At 49.8% G+C, this 18,174-nt stretch overlaps 2 protein-coding genes across 3 annotated transcripts; one reads left to right on the forward strand and one right to left on the reverse strand.

Annotated features, from left to right (window-relative positions):
• Window positions 1-262: 262 nt before the first annotated feature.
• Window positions 263-3,300, forward strand: LOC138732557 (olfactory receptor 14A16-like). Of its 2 annotated transcripts, XM_069879175.1 has the most exons (2): window positions 263-403; window positions 2,335-3,300. In XM_069879175.1, exon 2 carries the CDS (start codon window positions 2,344-2,346, stop codon window positions 3,298-3,300), a length of 957 nt encoding a protein of 318 aa, XP_069735276.1. In that variant the 5' UTR covers window positions 263-403; window positions 2,335-2,343. The 2 variants fall into 2 exon arrangements, with proteins under 2 accessions (XP_069735276.1, XP_069735277.1); XM_069879176.1 differs by lacking the exon at window positions 263-403 and having other exon boundaries at window positions 2,320-3,300.
• Window positions 3,301-11,052: 7,752 nt separating this feature from the next.
• LOC138732476 (olfactory receptor 14A16-like) lies at window positions 11,053-13,863 on the reverse strand. The gene is made up of 2 exons (XM_069879086.1): window positions 13,806-13,863; window positions 11,053-12,020 (listed from the first exon to the last, which is right to left on the reverse strand). Exon 2 carries the CDS (start codon window positions 11,998-12,000, stop codon window positions 11,053-11,055), a length of 948 nt encoding a protein of 315 aa, XP_069735187.1. The 5' UTR covers window positions 12,001-12,020; window positions 13,806-13,863.
• Between the last annotated feature and the right edge of the window lie 4,311 nt (window positions 13,864-18,174).

An 18,174-nucleotide genomic window follows, 5' to 3' on the forward strand; every position in this document is an offset into this window, starting at 1 on the left:
GACATGGCTGGGACAAAAGAGAGATAAGTGACTTTCCAGCCACAGGTCTTAAGACCAAAGATGAAATGCCTGAATTCACTCAATGGAAAAGGTCCTCCCAGCTTGGAGAAAGGAGATCATTTCCTGTAACCTTCCTGCTGTCCTGTCTAATGATGGGAAAAAACTATCAATTCTCAAGCAGAAGGAGCACTGACCCTGCAGAAAAGAAGTTTCTGTTCCCATCAGGGATGGCTTCAGCTTATTTCTCAGCAGGGTCCCCTGGAGCCCCAGGGACACCCCAAGGGAGCCCAGAGTGGGCAGAGAAAGCGCTGCCTTGGGCTGCTCCTCTGCTGCTGAGCTGGGCTGGCCTCCTGGCAGGGAGGCAGTTCATAATGAGACAGGAGCTCATAAAAGAGCCAGGTCTGTCCAGGAGCAGCTCCTCTGCAAAGCCCAGCAGGGCTGAGGGCACTGACTGCAGGCAGGGAGGGGTGAGGACAGAGCAGAGAGAGGGGAAAGGCAGGGTCAGTTGGGAGGAGAGAGGAGGTTTCATTTGGATAAAGATCTTCACATCCCTTCCCCAGGTGAGTCTCTGGGTGCAGGACAATGCAGGTGCTGTTCCTGGAGGGATCTCCTAAAGCCGGCACAGCCACAGCTTGTGGGATCTCTCAGGAGAGCTATTGTCATTTTATCTTCTGAGAGAAAAACACGTTCATGCTCAGCCTGCCCGGGAGCTCCTCATGGTGGGACAGGGAGAAACTGTGGGTAGAAAAAGCACCTTCTGGCAGGAGAGGTTCTTTCTGCTTTCAAGAGGGTGCAGTGTGAGTCAGGGCTGCTCACAGCTCCAAATGACACCAGGACATTTCTAAGAGAATATTTCACATGGGAGGTCAGTGCAGGGTTTACACTTTATATAAGAAACTCACCTGAGTCAGACTTTTCAGTTTCCTACTCTTGTGTATTTTTGTAGGATAAATGCAGCAAGAGGGTCTCATGCTTGAGCAAATCATTGAGACTCCTGGGCTGTATCCTTGAGTGGTCAGTAGATCTGACAGGAGCCTCCTAAAGTGTCTCCAGCTGCTCCTCTGTCCATGGACAGCACCAGCATTACCTCTGCTGGACCCATCAGGCTTAGTCTCTCCTGTCTTTTTCTGCTTATAAATAAGAGCCTGTGTCCAGCTTTACCTGGCAACGAGGCAGGTTTTTGTAGGGCCAGGGGGATGCAGAGAGGGTCAGATGGGGTCTGTGAGCACTGACAGGGAGAAGGGATGGGACAAGGAAACACCTCCCAGAAGGAAAATCTCCAGGCTGAAGGAAGAGTTCCATTGAATTAGAAGAAATTTAAACCAGAGATGGTGGAGGGAGAATTCCAAAAGCTCTATGTGATCCCCTGCAGTGCTAACCCTTCCTCTGAGCAAGCCCCCTGCCTCCTCTCCTACCCAGCAAAGCCTCTGCCCTCAGGGCTCTGGGCTCCAAGGCTGAGCCCCCTCCTCTGCAGCCACAGCTCCAGTGCCCTCTCCAGAGCCCAGGGGCTGAGAGCAACTGCCTGGCAAGGTTGGTGTCTGGGAGGGGGCGAGCACAGCTGGGGAAGGGGAACGTTTTCTGCGTGCCCGGCTGCCTCTGCCCTGGCCTCTTACAGCCAAAATCTCACTTTGTTTTTCCTCGTTTCTCCCCTTAACTCCCTTTTGCTGTTGCTCTCTTTTTCTCACTGCCAGACTCTCTGGGGATGGGAGCTTCAGCAGCTGAGTCAGGCACTAATCTTCTCATTTCTCCCATGCAGGTGGATTCATGGGAATGCAGAGTCCAAGCTTGCATGTCACCTGTGGGTCTGCGGGCAGTGCAGTCTATGTCATTCCCCAGAGAATAAGCTGACTGTCCCTTACTGTGAGATATCATCATTAGGATGCTAAAATTCCTCCTGGATGTGTCCTTCCTAGCTCTGAGCTTCCTACCAGGATGCCTGTCCTGTCACATCTTGGTTTTAGCTGTAAGCCACACAGAGAAGCGCAGAGATGCAATGAGAAAGAAAATGTTGTTTTGTTTCTGAAATGAGCCGTGTGTGTCCTGGGCTGAAAGTGGGGGCTGAGACCTTCGGAAAGGGTTAGATATTAGGTGGTGTGAGGTGGATCCCTCTTCAGAGCTGACTACTTGCAGCTAGCGGGCGGAGGACCTGGTTCTCCAGCACATTCAGCCGGCAAATCGAAAGGTTCCAGACACAGATCTAAAGGAAGGGCTGAGAGAAATGGAAAAACAGTAGCAAGGGTAAAGTGTGAGAAATGGCTTTGATTTTACTCAATAAAGTCTCCTGTAAGTTCTTACTGTATGTTTTTATTCCTTTGTTCTGTGCTTCACATGCAGAGGCAGCAGATGTCCAACAGCAGCTCCATCACCCAGTTCCTCCTCCTGGCATTCGCAGACACACAGGAGCTGCAGCTCCTGCACTTCTGGCTCTTCCTGGGCATCTACCTGGCTGCCCTCCTGGGCAACGGCCTCAACATCATCACCATCACCTGTGACTACCACCTCCACACCCCCATGTACTTCTTCCTCCTCAATCTCTCCCTCCTCGACCTGGGATCCATCTCTACCACTCTCCCCAAATCCATGGCCGATACCCTCTGGGACACCAGAGCCATCTCCTTCTCAGGATGTGTTTCTCAAGTCTTTCTATTTGCCTTTTTCATTTCAGCAGAGTATTTTCTTCTCACAGTCATGTCCTACGACCGCTATGTTGCCATCTGCAAACCCCTGCACTACGGGACCCTCCTGGGCACCAGAGCTTGTGTCCACATGGCAGCAGCTGCCTGGGGCACTGGGTTTCTCACTGCTGTGCTGCACACAGCCAGTACATTTTCCCTGCCCCTCTGCCAGGGCAATGCTGTGGATCAGTTCTTCTGTGAAATCCCACAGATCCTCAAGCTCTCCTGCTCACATTCTTACCTCAGGGAAGCTGGGCTTATTGTGTTTGGTGTCTGTTTAGCTTTTGGCTGTTTTGTTTTCATTGTGGTATCCTATGTGCAGATCTTCAGGGCTGTGCTGAGGATCCCCTCTGAGCAGGGACGACACAAAGCCTTTTCCACGTGTCTCCCTCACCTGGCCGTGGTCTTCTTGTTTGTATGCACTGCAGGGTTTGCCTACTTGAAGCCTCCCTCCATCTCCTCCCCATCTCTGGACATGGTGGTGTCAGTTCTGTACTCAGTGGTGCCTCCAGCACTGAACCCCCTCATCTACAGCTTGAGGAACCAGCAGCTCAAGGATGCAGTGAGAAAACTGATGATGGGATGGTTCTCTGAGTCGATGAACTGCTTATCACCTTCTGCATAGCATTTATCGTGCAACTCATGGCAGGCCCAGACTGGCTTCTCTATTTGTTGTTGTATCTGGTTTCATAGTGGTGATAATCTTATCAACCTGGTTTTAGTTCACTGTCTTCTTCTCTTTTCTCACTGATTGGCCATGTAAATGAGGAGCTGCATTCTCTCTGTGTTTAAACAAAATAAAGGGGTACTCAACGACTCTTATTTCCTGATATCTTTCCTCCCAGGCCTTTCTGGAGCTGCAGCGAGAGTTTCTGAGGGCGTGGGTGGAGAGGAGAAGAGTCCCAGCATGGCAGCACTGCCTGGCACCAGTGCTTGATCTCCCAGTGCTATTCTCTCTCCACTCCCACACTCTCCTCCTCACCGCTTGATTTGCTGTAAGGCCTAAGGGCTCTGAGCTTGGTCATAGCTGTACTGCGTGGCAGTGATGTGCCCGCAGGCAGGGACAGGCAGTGGGCACTTGTGGGACACAACAGCCTTTCCATGAAGCAAGGGGATCTCCTCAGAGCACTGCGTGAAGGCTTAGGCCTTTTCCCCAATGATTCTCTTAAGAGAATTTCCAAGTAGTTGCCCCAAGATGAAAGCCCAGGTGTACAGTTAATCATTATGGCTCTGCAGGGCTGGGAATGGCTACTACAACCATGCTTCTTGTGAGAGACCTGAAGGAGCAGCCGGGCAGGGTCTGGTCTGTGCCCATGTGCATTGGACACCCTGGGGAATCTGCCTCAGGGAAATCGTCCTGGAGTCACCCCTCACGACCATCATTGCCAGCACTGGTCTCTCACCCCAGCTTGCGTGAGGAGAGATGAACCCAGGTGAGACCAGACTTGAGACCAAGTGTTCCTTGGGTTCCATGAGGGCCTGTAGGAATCATATGTCCTTGAGGTCACCTCACATTAAGAGTAAAATCCCATGGAAATCACCTGGACGTAATGTTGGGATCTGCTTCCATGAACTGAGCTCCCTGTGTCCATTCCTCATGGCTTGGAGCATCTCAGAGAAATGCAGATCGGGGTGACACACTGCAGGGCTGAGGTGCGTCCCATCCTCTGTGAGTGACAACCAGGAGCCAGAGAGACGCTGTGACTCCTGAAGTGCCTCTTTGTGTGAAAAGGAAAGACCTTGTCAGTGAAGATCCTTGGGTGCATTAGGGGTGCATGAGGCCCGCTCAGACATGGACTCCTGAGAGAACCCTGGGATTTGTGTGTGGCTCCAGGAACAAACCCCACCAGCCCAGGGAGATCCATCTCAGCTGCCTTAGACAGGCCCAGTGCAAGTGTTCCTGTTTGCAGCGTCACCTTGGTCCTTGACTCTGGATTTTGCTCTCAAAGGTGCTAGAGCAATCAGAGCAGTTCTGGGGTCCTTGGATAAGGCAGATGCCAAATCTGTCTTCTGGAAAAGTAGAAATGAGAATTTGGAGATTACAGGCAGGTCAGGCAACCCTCAGTCCCAGGAAAGGGGTGGCACATGTCCTGCAGCCATTTCCAGGCCCTCAAATAACAAGAAATGAGTTTCTGAACCAAAACGAGAAGGGAAAGAAGGGCACGTTGTTTACATGGAATTCTGCAAGGCCTTAGACATGGTCTCCTGTGTGTCCTCATAGATAGAGTCTGGGCTGAAGAAGTGACCCCGGCTGGGAAGTTGTCTGAAGGACCAAGCCCAAATGCCATTAGTGGTACAAAGTCCTTCATGCAGCCAGTGACTTGTGGCATCCCCCAGCGACCAGCGCATGGGCCACCACTGTCAATTTTCTTTATTACCATCCTGTATGATGTGATGGAGCACAGGTGATAGAGAATAATCTCAAATCTCCAAGCTGGAGGATGTGTTCCATTGAGTGAATTCAGGCATTTCATCCTGGATCTTTAGACCTGGGACTGGAAAGACACTCAGCTCTCTTCTGTCCTTGACGTGTCTCAGCTCCAACCAAAGCCTTTGCACACATGGAGTCTTGGACAGTTGGTCCCATGCTTCCTCCTGGCAGGGATGACCTTGCCTGGTGCCACAGCTGCAGGGCTTCAGCCCCATGGGCAGCAATGCCTACAGCCAGGGGCAAAGGTGCAAGCAACTGGAGCCGTTCCTATGGGAGACACAGGAAAACATGGTCACAGAACACAAGAGAGATGGACTTCAAGGACAGCATATTCCAAGCTCACAAGGGTCCAGACAAACTCACTGTCAAATTTAAAAGCCATTCAAGGGCCTCATGATGAGTGTTTGCTGCTTCAGGAACAGCTAAAGAAGAAATGAAGACCCTATGTAGGCACTGCTGGATTTAGGAAGAGGAGTTGTAGACAGATCTGAGATTGCCTGCGGTCGTCTTAGTCTCTGTCTTCCCCAGCAAGGTCTCCCAGGCCTCTGTGACTCAGGGCAGGACTCTGCAGGAGATAACCAGGAGTGACTGGCAATCAAATCAGGGATCAACTGAGCAAACACAATCCTTCCCTGTCTATCGGACAGGAGAGGGAGCATCGCAGGGAACTGAGTGAGCAGGACAGTGTCACAGTGAGGCCACTCTCCACCATTTTCTAAAGGTCGTGGAGGCTGAGGATACTCCCTGACCACTGGCACCACTCCCACATTGCATTCGATTTTACAAATGGCCAATGAATGAACAGGAGAGCCAAAGGTAGTTGACCCGACAATTTCCACTCGAATTGTATTTCTGGATATCTGAAAGAGAATGGGACTGGATTTCCCTTGGGCAGATAGTGTCTCATCATCCGTCTACTACTAAACTCCTCTATGACCTGAATTATAGGTCTGTTGTCAGACTGTTCTATGATGGGACTTTCTATGCCCTGACTCTATGACTCTTCCGTGACCTGACACTTCTATGAACCTTCTGTGACCTGACACTTCTAGGAACCTTCTGTGACCTGATTATTTTATTATCTAACGGTTCTACGACTCTTCTATGACCCAACCGTTCTCTGAACCAACCCTTTTGTGACCTTTCTGTAATCAAACCCTCCTAAACCCCAAATACACTCACACTTCAATGACTCGACTCTTCCACGGCCCAAATATTTTATAAACCTTTTATGACCTTAATCATCTATGACCCAATTCTGATAGGAGACTTCAATGACTCAACTCTTCTGTAAACCTTCTGTGGCTGAACTCCTCTATCACTCCTCTGTGATCCAACTCTTCTATCACCTGACTCTTCTCAAACAGTTTTCTGTTACAATTCTATGAACAAACCAGTTTACGATACTACCCTTTTTGACCCAACTCTTCCACAACTCCATGGAGCTGTCTGAGAGCCTCAGAATCTCAGGCCTTGCTTTGGAATTATATGGAATATGTGCTCCCAGTTTTATTCAGAAATGTGAGAATGTTCATGACACCAGTGTCATTGTAGCCAAAGCCAGATCTGCCTGACCAGGGCCTGGGGGTCAGGGCTTGGCCTTTCTGATTCATCAATCAAACACAGGCTTTTCTCAGCATCACAGATGCCTGCACAGCGCCTTTGCCCTTCTGCAATCATGGCCTCCAATTATCGGCTCTAACGAGTCCCTGGGGACACTTTGTCTCTAACAATAGTCACTGAAACCAATTAATACTTCTCCATACTCTGAGTTCTGCTTTTGACTTCTTGAGAGCTTTGCTCCATCTCCTCTCAGAAGCTGAGGTCTCATTAAAACATAGGAAGACTTAACAAGCGCTTTCTCTGCCTGGAGATTTCTTCAGGTCTTCAAGCCTTGCACAGCTCCTTGGAGTCATTTCCCAGTGTGGTTAAAGAGGAAGATTTCAAAGTCAACCTAGAAAAAATTGTCTTATTTTAAAGTTTATATTTCTAATCTTTTCTTTCTTGGTGACCCCCTTCAGGTACTGGAAGGCCACTAGAAGTTATCCCTGATGCTTTCTCTTCTCCAGGCTAAGGAATTTTCAGAAGAAGAGTAACATTTCTTAAAAAAAATCTCTTTTGAAAGGGCATGGCCTTGGTGGAGGCCTCTTGTGAGTGAGGACAAACAAGCGTCCTGGTGCCTGGGTCCTTCTGCTCAGGGCATTCCTTGGCTAGCTAGGTCTCTGCCCATAATGCTCCACGGAAATGTTTTCTGACTTGTGGGCTGAGCTGAAAATACTTTAATGGGTGAAAGAACAAAGAAAATAACCACCATAATCCAACGCCCAAACCAATGCAAATGCCATCACTTGCCACTTCCCTCAAGCAGACTGACACCCCACCATTCTATCACCAACGATCACCGTGAACAATAAAAATCTCCACTTCTTTCTTGTCCTGGCATACTCGTTATCACGGAGCGTGGCATCTATGTTATGGGATCTCCCTCTGGTCAGCCGGGGTCAGCTCTCCTGGCTGTTTCCCCCTGACAGCTTCTTGCTTACCCCCTGATACTCACTGGGAGGGAGCAAAGCGAACAACTCTTGACGCTGTGCAAAGGAGACAATTGCTGCCCTCACTCTTCTGGCACCAGGACGATGCCACAGGACCCAGTGAGTCTCACATTTCAAAAGGAAAGTGGAGAAACTGGAGAGGCCCTGGAGGAGGTCTTCCAGGATGGAGTTGGGGACCCCCGCATGAGGGGTGAGGGCACACCTTGGCCTGCTGGGGAGGCTTGGGGCAACCTGCTATATGGGTCTCTACATCTTATGCTCATGGAAATGCTTAAGGAACAAGAGAGCTCAAGTAGCCTCTATTCCAATGCCAGCTCCATCCAGGGCCAGCTCTGAGGTCAGACTAGGCTGCCCAGTCCATGTCAGCATCCACAGAGAGAGTTTAGACATCAACAAGAAACCAAGGCCACAATAAGAAGGATTTTGTCGTTTGATCGGCTCCATGGACACAGCTATTGGTCGGCCACGGCTCCTGTGACACCTGAGAACATCCACATTCTTGTGCAGAGGAGTGGGATCCTTCTGCCAGTCTCCTGGCCCATCTTCAGCCCATGAGGTGCTTTAGGCTGGAAGCAGAATTTCAACTCAAGGACATGGGTACAGTTACCTTAGTTGTTCAAAGTGGTAGAGGAATCTCAGAGCATCCAGGTTAAGAGCTCCATGAAAGGAAGGGAACAATTTTAATAAAACATTGACCATAGATCAGGTCATGTGATGGCTCTGCTCTCCCCTTTCCATCATCTGCACCCTGAAACCACACCTGCTTTTCCGCCTCGCCTCTAAAACCTGATCACCTGATGGAAAGAAAGGAAGACGAATGGTCCTAGGCCTCTGTGAATCTCCTCGGGTCTGGAATTCTGATGGCTATGATAGCATTCCATTGTTCACCTCATAAAGAGCCAAGCTGGGCAGTGACTCTGCAAGTCTGACTCAATGAGGTCCATGGTCAGGCCTGGCTGTGTCTGTGTCTGCACACCTACAGCTCAGATTAACCTGCTGTTAAAATTCAGTCCTGTGTTCATTGTCTTCTGGCCCATGGACAGAGGGGTGGGTGGAGGCCCAGGAGATGCTGGTCAGGGCCATGAAAGCCCAGGAGATGCTTGTCAGGGCCCTGACACTGCCCCATGGGTAGAGAGAAAGGAATGAACCACACAGACCCCTGACCACAAATATGGTGGGATCCCATGGAGAAGAGCCAGGATGGATCAGGGGAAAATTGTGAGGAGGAAGGAGCTGCAGAGATGTTCTTTTCTTACTGTTAACCCCCTCATCACCATCCTCCTTCTCCTCCTAGGACTTGGGTAGACAGAGGAATTGGAAGCCATGAAGCTATTTCAGTCTGGGAGAAAGTGGGAAGGGAATGAGCTTTAATATTTTATCCTTGTTGCTCCCAATCCAAACCTTTCTTAACTGGCAATAAATTTAATTGACATTCAGCAAGTCCACACGTCTTTTCCAGTGACAGTCACTGGTCACTTAACCTCCTTTGCTTTCTCTTGACCCATAAGGTTTTTTGGTTCATTCTTTCCATCTGTCCCATTGCTTCTGGGCAGGGAGGGAGCAGCTGAGGGTGTCCGGCTGCTGGCCAAGGTTAACCCGCCACAGGACACATCAGGGCTGCCGTGTCCAGTATGGGGCTCCCAGCACAAGGAAGACCCTGCCCAGCCTGGAGCGAGTCCTGCCGAGGCCAGAAGGATGGTTGGGGCTGGAGCACATCATGGACAAGGAGAGGCTGGGAGAGATGGGGTATGAGAAACTTTTTGGGGTGAAACACTGAGCAAGGACCCAGGGCAGATTGGGGATCCCAATCCATGGACTTTCTCGGTATTTTATAAGAAAAGGCCATGAGCCCCTGATGTGTTTGGAGCTGTGTGAGAAAGGGCTTGTCTGAGAGACCAGCAGTGGAAAGAGCTGAGAGACTGATGTGCAAGAAATGTCATCAGGAAACGTCTTCCCTTCTTATAAATAATTGTGGTGGAGTTGGTTGTCTACTGAGCAAAGAACGACGGAGATATCCATACAGTAAAAGTCCCTGCAAAGGGTTGGGAGGTACAGCCAGATAGGGAAATAGCCTTTGTGTGGGACTCATCTGGGATGATTTTTGTGGGGCAGCTTCCCCAGGGTGCCGAGGGGACAATTGCTGGTTGTGCCCAATCTATAATTGGGCCAAATGCCTTGATATCATTGTATATAAACTAGTATTAGTTTTATTACTAGTGCTTAGGTGTTCAAGTCCACGTTGGATGAGGCTCTAAGCACTCTGGTCCAGTGGAAAGTGTCCCTGCTTATGGAAAGGGGGTTGGAACTGGCTGATTTCTAGGGCCCCTTCCAACCCAAACCAATCCACGATTCTACGTTGTGATTCTATGATTCTACAGCTACCACTAGTACTAAAACAAGTCCTGGCACCAGCATGAGCATTAATGTAAGTTTTAATGATAGGAATAGTGTGAGTTTTTATTGTGTTTCTTAAATCCAACTTTTAATTACATCTGTCAAGACTTCTTTTCCTTTCCTGATTAAAGTTGGAGAAGGAACCACTTCCTATTGTTGGCTGCCAGATCGAGGGGCTGAACTGGGACACCTTGCGCCCCCATCTCACACACAGGGGGCCCAGAGACAGACCCTCCCCATACTCACGCAGCGGCTGCACAGCAGCAGTCACAGTGTCTCTGTTCTCCTGCTGCCACTCCCAGAGCTGGGGTTGGTCACCATGCTCTGCACGCAGCTGAGGTGCTCCACACCATGAGGAATGGACATGGAGACCTTGGTCCAAGGAAGCACATCACAGAGCTGCACTCAGGCAGTTTCCGGGGGACGTTGTTCTCAAGGTGAGGTGACCCTGAGGATCTCTCTGTCCCAGAGGCCCTCACAGCAACCCCACGGACATCATCCCTGTCCTGGAGGTGCCCATTGCCTGTTCCTGCCTATGATCACAGCACAGCCACAATGCAGAAGAGTGACCAAGCTCAGAGCACTCAGACCTTCCACCAGCACAAGGGCTCAGAAGATCATAGAGGTGCCAAGAGAGCAGCTCTAGACAGACCCAGTGCTGGTTCTCCCTGGCAGTACCGTTGTGCTGGGTTTCTTTTCCCCACCACTTCTGGAGGTGACCTAGCAGCTCCGCATAAAGTCCTGGAGGAAGGATTATGGGCAAATGAGTGACTGCAGGGGCCTTTCTTTCCTTTAAACACGAACAGAGCACTGGTCGATGATTGCACTGTCTCTGAGTCACACAAGACAAGAAGAGACTGACACAGCAGTGGGAGGAACAATGACATTTCTCTGTGGACAACTTTATTAAAACCAAGAAAAATAAATCCCAAATGAATCTAAATAAGCTACCAAAGAAAGATTGGTTCTGCAGTGCATTACATTGCAAGGGAAACAGAGATCAAGGTGGGCAGCTTGTTGCTGATTGAAAAGAGTCAGACATAAGTTTCCAGACTGAATCCTTGAGCTGCTGGTTCCTCAAGCTGTAGATGAGAGGGTTCAGTGCTGGAGGAACCACTGAGTATAGAACTGCCAGCACCAGATCCAGGGATGGGGAGGAGGAAGACTGGGGTTTCAGGTATGCAAATGCTCCAGTGCTGACAAACAGGGAGACAACAGCCAGGTGAGGGAGGCATGTGGAGTAGGCTTTGTGCCGCCCCTTATCGGAGGGGATCCTCAGCACAGCCCTGAAGATCTGCACATAGGACACCACAATGAAAACAAAACTGCCAAAAAATAAACAAGAACCGAACACAAGAAGCCAAAGCTCCCTGAGGTAGGAGTGTGAGCAGGAGAGCTTGAGGATCTGTGGGATTTCACAGAAGAACTGTTGCACAGCATTGCCCTGGCAGAGGGCCAGGGAAAATATATTGGCCGTGTGCAGCAGAGCAGTGAGAAACCCAGCACCCCAGGCAGCTGCTGCCATGTTGACACAAGCTCTGGTGCCCAGGAGGGTCCCGTAGTGCAGGGGTCTGCAGATGGCAACGTAGCGGTCATAGGACATGACAGTGAGAAGAAAATACTCTGCTGAAACGAAAAAGAGAAACATAAAGACCTGGGCAACACATCCTGCATAGGAGATGGCTCTGGTGTCCCAGAGGGAATTGGCCATGCATTTAGGGACAGTGGTTGAGATGGATCCTAGATCAAGGAGGGAGAGGTTGAGGAGGAAGAAGTACATGGGGGTGTGGAGGTGGTGGTCACAGGCGATGGTGGTGATGATGAGGCCGTTGCCCAGGAGGGCAGCCAGGTTGATGCCCAGGAAGATCCAGAATTGAAAGAGCTGCAGCTCCCGTGTGTCTGTGAATGCCAGGAGGAGGAACTGGGTGATGGAGCTGCTGTTGGACATCTGCTACTTCTGAGTGTGGGACACTTTTAGAAGGGTAAGGACAATGACAAGTTAGGGGAGACTGCCCAGAACAAAGCCCAAGCCATTTCCCATTCCCACTCTATCTGCTCCACACACCCTGACCCTTCTCTCACAGCCCTTCCTTCAGGTCCCTGCCTAGAGCCCTGCTCGGTGCCAGCTGAATGAGCCAGCGGAGCAGGATCTCTGCCCACTGGCTGCGAGGAGTCAGCCCTGCTCTGCAGCAGGGAGTCATGGGGATGGTGGGGACAGGGGACAGTGCTGGGGTTCAGCTTTGTCCTGGGGTACTGCTCCTTTTACAGAAGGGTTTGTCAGCATCTGCACTGCCAGGGATGAGGAACTGAGATGGGAGAAGGCAGGGTGAGAAGTCTGGGTTTTTACAGCTCCTTCTGCCACCCTGGGCAGTGTTCCTGCCTGTCAGAAATCCTCAGCATCCCTGCTGCACTAAGGGAGACCAGAGGAAGTCCTGTGAGGTGAGAGCATTACCTGTGGCTCTGTGCAGAGGGAGGGGAGCTGCTATGACCCTCGCTCTTGCTCCCAGCTGCCCTGGGCTTGCACCTTTCTGGTATAGAGGGGGACCACAATCCTGTGTTATCCTGAAAAAGCACCAGGACCTTCTGAGAGCAGAGGGATCCACCTCACAGAACTCAATGTCTCCCCCTTTCTAAAAGTCTCAACCTGCACTTTAAGCCCACAAGACACACGGCTCATTTCACAAATCCAACACTATTTTCTCTCTCATAGCATCTCTGCGCCTCTCCGTGGGGCTTTCAGGTAACACAGGAGCTAAACTCTCCCTCCCAGATCTTTTCAGGTTTTACTTTCCTTTCATTCCCTGATCCTATTCCTGCTGCCTGGAGATTTTTCTCATTGAGCTGTTTCCCTGTCCCATGCATTTTCCCTGCTCACAGACCCCATCCCAGCCTCCAGGAATTTCCCTACACAAACCTGCTTGTTTACAGAGCTCTGCCTGGGTGCAGGTTCCTGCTTGGAGATTCCAAAGGGCAGAACAACCCGGTGGGTCCAGCAGAGCTGATCCCGGTGTTGCCTACAGGCAGAGGAGTGGCTCAAGGTGCTTTAGGAGGCTCCTGTCTGACCCCTTGGTCACTCACAGTTACAGCTCAGGAGTCTCAGTGATTTGTTCAAGAATGAGAGCCTCTTCCTTCCTTTCTCTCCCCAAATTCCCCAAAAGTAGAAAACCACAAAGCTCCTTATCTTTAGTGTAATGACTTCCTTGTTCTTCTACTTGAAAAGTACATTCAGAATGGCCCTGGGGTGATTTGGATCTCTGAGCAATACTGTTCCATGCAGCAACGTCTGGACGGCAAAAAAACCCTCTCCACCCAGGAGGTGCTTCTTGTATCCACAGCTTCTCCCTGCAGCACAGCAGGGATCTCCACAGACAGGCTGAGTGCTGACTCCAGGAGGTGGCAGAGTCTCTCTTACAAACCCTGATGGTGCAGGGACCCTGCCCTCAAGGACAGCCTGGGGCTCCCCTGGCTGCACCCCTGGCTTCACAGCCCTTCCAAACTGCCTCACAAGAGCCCCTCCTCACAGATCCCATGAGCTGGGGTTGTGCCAGCTTTAGGAGAGCCTGACAGGAACTACACCTGCATTGCCCTGCACCCGGACTCACCATGTCCAGGACTGCAAAGACTCCTCCTCCAGCCAGCTCTCAATCGTCCTTTCACTGTTGACCACCTTTAAGCTCTTTCTGCCTTGCTCCTCTCTCGGAGAAAACGGGGAATGGCCCTCAGCACTGCTGGGCTTTGCAGAGTTACTGGGCAGAGCATGAGCTCCCTCAGTCCCAGGAGCCCAGCCCAGCTCAGCAGCAGAGGAGCAGCCCAGGGCATTTTAATGACCCCTCTGGTGGGTTGGATGCTGAGTCCATGAACCTCAGCCCCGAGAGGAAGTGGAACAAACCTCTCAAGGAGTCAAAGTCAGATTCAGACTCCAAAGTTTCTTGTTAATGGGTCCCACTGAGGGCACGGCTGAGAAAGCATCTCCAGGACCCAGTTAGAGCAGAAAACTGGAGGCAGCGATGACAGGCTGGGAAAAGCAAGGTAAAGGTGTCTCTGATGCTGAGTCAGCCTGGATGTGTTTCATGAATCCAAAGGGCCAAGCCCTGACCTCGTTAAACAAATGGCCAGTTCTGACCCCCAGCCCCCAGGAAGGGAGGTCTTGTCTCTCACCCATTCCTCAAGGCTCGTCCTGGGACAGTGAGTGGGATGTGGAGATGGGCAATGACAATGGCGGGACTATGGTACAACACCACCCAGGCTCCTAAGTATGGACAAGGAGGCAATGAGGCCCCAGGGCTGGAAGGATTTGTCATCTCCTCATAGGAATCAGTGTCAGAGACAACAACCATCACCAAAAGGCTACTCTGTTAGGGAGATTTCATATTTTCCAGACACCTCTGTCCTCTCTACCACCAACTGTCCCATGGTGTTTTATCACCCGTGCCTCTTGCCCTGCAGGCTGCAGCCATCTCCCCAGCTGCCTCACCTTGCTGTCACCTTCCTTTGCTGTTATCTCTCTTCTCTGGCTCTTCCTTGAGACTCAAAGCCCTGGGCAGGTCCAGGCTCCTTCTGGGTGACATGTGGCAGCACAGCAGCCCTTGGACTGATATTTCTTTCCTCTCATGTCCAGCTTGGACCTCCCTAGCTACACTTTGTGGCACTACTTCTTTCTCATGCCTTTTTCCACTACAAAGAAAGGTTCCACCACCCTCAGAACTGCCCTTCAATCACTCCCAGGCAGCTCCTACAGTGTCTGCAGTCTCCACATCACTAAGCCCAGAAGCCACTGGCCATGTTCTTGAGGCCTCCAAACCCCATCTTGGGAGATCTCTGGGCACCTTTCAAGATATTTGCAGTTAACTCATAGCAGTCATAGGCCAAGAAATATAGAGTGAGACTTTACCAAAGCAGAACTGGCAGAACAAGGGACAATGGCTTTAATGAAGAGGGGAGATTTAGATTGGATCCAAGGAAAAAATAGGTTAAGATGGGAATGGCAAGACACTGGTACAGGTTGCCTAGAGAAGTTGTGGATGCACCAAATCTGGAAGTGTCCAAGATCAGGAACTTTGAGCAACCTGAATGATGTCTGCATCCATAGCAGTGATGTTGGAATTGCGTGATCTTTTATGTCCCTTCCCACCCAAACCATCCTATGATTCCTTGATTCTAATCTTCCCAACCCCTTCTCCACAGGCCTGCAAAGACCTGTAGAAATCACGTAGGTGTTTTAATCTGACCTGGTTCCCAACAGTCCCATAAAAAGAAAGCATTGCTTTTTCTAGGACATAAATTGGCATGTTTTCAGAGAAAGAATTCAAAACCCAGAAGGTGAAATATTAATTCAGAGAAAGTTTCAATGTGTCTGTGCGAGGGATTCACCAAGTGGGTCAGCGGGAGCTTCCCAGGATGATGTTGCCAACTGAGGATGGGGTTTCTGCCTCTGGGTCTGGGACTCATGATGGGAAACCAGGAAGCACATTTGGAGAATGTGCAAGAGCTGCCAGGGGATGTCCAGGAAAGGACCAAAGGCAGGGAAGGGGTGGGATAAAAGTGGTTTATGGAGGAACAAGTATGAGAAAACAGAGAGAAAAGGGGACAAAAGAGCTGGTCATCAGTAAACAGGGGGCTGCTCAGGAGACCTGGAACCTGACTGGATGAATCCCATGGGATAACAGCCCTGCAGAGAAAAGGAGTGCATAGAGCAGTTTGAAGGTCAAAGATAGACTCTTCCAGCTCCTCATGGTCCAGCTTTATTTGCAGCTGAACGCAAGCAGTTGTGGGTCCCAATTCCCTTCCTGCCCAGGGAAAGGGAAATTAGAGAAGAGGACTTGTGAGTTATAAACTGAAACTAAAACATCTTTAATGAAACAACAATAATAATTAGGAATACCTTTTTAATAAGGAGATGGTAAATATATACAAATACGTAATTGCTCCACCTTGGTGACTCCGTCACCACTGATGCTTCAAAGCAGGCATGGAGGGAAGGTCCCAGGCTGGACTCAGCAGCAGGAGAGAGCTGGACTTAGGAACAGGATTCAGGAGTGCATGGATCCGGGATCAGAGCATGTGGTGTAACAGACTGGCTGGGCCAGTCATATCAGTCAAAATCAGACTTTGGGCCTTAAAAATGAGGCTCTTAAAATGTCTGTTTAGATACAACTAAAAGACAGTTTGGATCCTCAAAATGTGACTGTAGGTTCTAAATTTCTATTGGTCCTCAAAAACAAGTTGGAACCCTGGAACTGAGGATTTTATCCCAAAACGTGAGACTTTGGGCACTACAGGAATGGGTGCAGTGCTACCAATGAGTCTTTTGACCCTGCAAGAGAGGAGAACCTCTTGATTCCTCTGTGGCCACATGAAAAGAAGCTCTGGTCCTGACTGCAGGGCTTTGGGTGCCCCAGCGGAGGTTTCAAGGTGTAAAAGAGAGGTTAGGACCCTTTACATTAGAGGCTGGAGCCTGGAGCTTTAAAAGGAGGGTTTGGGTCCTACAAATGGTGCTTTGAAACTGAAACTGAGTCCTTGAGCCCTGACTTCAGGTTTTGTGCCCTGAAATGATGATGTGGTAGCAAACAAGAAGGTTTTGCACCCTGAAAATGGGACTTGAGAGGTTCAAAATGAGGATTTGAGTCCTCGCAATTGTAGACTGGATTCTAATATGAGGCTTTGTTCCATGAAAAAGGGGCTTTGGGGCTAAAATTGACCTTTTGAATCCTTTTAAGTGCTTTTGTCTCAAAAAACTCAGTCTGTGGACATAGAAATTCAGACTTTGTTCCTCAAAAATAATGCTCTGGGCCTTAAAATGAGTCCTTGAAGCTCAAAAGAGGGGCTTGGAGCTCACAAAGGAGGGTCAGTACACTATAGCAAGGCTTTTGGCCCCAAAAGGGAGGTGTCCCCCATACACCCGCAGTGTTCCCAGTCAACAGCTCAGCCCCAGGTAAGGGCTTGGGGGGAACTGTGGATCTGAGGGGCAGGGGGGGAGAGCGAGGGGCTGGGATGGGGGTTCTGCACCAAAATGGGGGATTCTGGCCCCAAAATAGGGCCGGGAGCACTGACAGGAGGTGCTGGGGCCACAAAGGACTCTGTCCCTTCAGTCACACAAGCACAGAACCATGAAGGCTGAAAAGCCTCTGGGCTCCCCCAGCCCCAGCCCAGCCCCATGCACAGAATGTTCCGTGTTGTGTCATAGAAGGCTTGTAGTCATGGAAGGGCCTGGTCATGTAAGAGGTGGGTCTCAGAAGAGTTGAGTTATAGATGTGTCAGGTCATAGAGGAATAACAGAAGATTTCAGTCATAGAAGGTTCCTAAAAGGGTCGCGTGATGGAAGTCTCAGATCATAGAATTTTCAGGTAATAGCAGTATTGAGTAATAGAAGCATGAGAGTTTATTTGGATAATAGAAGGGTTTGGTCATTGAAGGGTCATTAAAGAGTCAGGTCATTGAAGGGTCAGGTTATAAAATGGTTGGGTCATAGATTGTTTAATGCAGAGAGGAACAAGTTCATGGAAGGATCAGAGAAGAATTGGGTCATAGATGGCTTGATTGGTAGAAGGCTCAGCCTCTAGATAAGTCAGATCATGGAGAAGTCACAGAAGAATGGGGTGGTAGAAGAGTTGATTCATAGAAGAGATGGGTCATAGAAGGCTCATAGAGGAGCAGTGTTGTACAAGGGGTGTGTCATTGAAGTGTCAGGTCATAGAAGCACTAGGTTGTAGATTGGTGATAGAACTGTTGGGTCATAGAAGTCATAAAAACACAGGTGGCAGCTCATTTAAGAGTCAGGTGATAAGGGAGTCAGGTCATAGAAGGGTCAATTAATAGTAAGTTTGGTTCATAGAACAGTTGGGTCATCAACGGGTTGGATTTTAGAAGAGTCGGGTCATAGAAGCGTCAGGGCATAGATGATTTGTGTCACAGAAGAATCAGAGAAGACTTGGGTCATAGAAAGACAAATCACAGAAGATTCAGAGGATAGTCAAGTCATAGAAGGGTATAGAGGGCTCATGTCACAGAAGGGTCTGATCATATAAGAGCAGGTCAAAGAAGAGTCGGGTTATAGATGAGTGGTATCATGGAGGAGTAATAGAATAGTTCAGTCATAAAAGGCTCTTAGAGGTGTTGGGTCACA

Source organism: Phaenicophaeus curvirostris, chromosome 33 (assembly GCF_032191515.1).
Source record: "Phaenicophaeus curvirostris isolate KB17595 chromosome 33, BPBGC_Pcur_1.0, whole genome shotgun sequence".
NCBI lineage: Eukaryota > Metazoa > Chordata > Aves > Cuculiformes > Cuculidae > Phaenicophaeus > Phaenicophaeus curvirostris.

What these genes read in the sequence shown, in the direction of transcription:
- LOC138732476 (XM_069879086.1), bottom strand. Translation starts at nt 12,000, where the DNA reads ATGTCCAACAGCAGCTCCATCACCCAGTTCCTCCTCCTGGCATTCACA.
- LOC138732557 (XM_069879176.1), top strand. Translation starts at nt 2,329, where the DNA reads ATGCAGAGGCAGCAGATGTCCAACAGCAGCTCCATCACCCAGTTCCTC.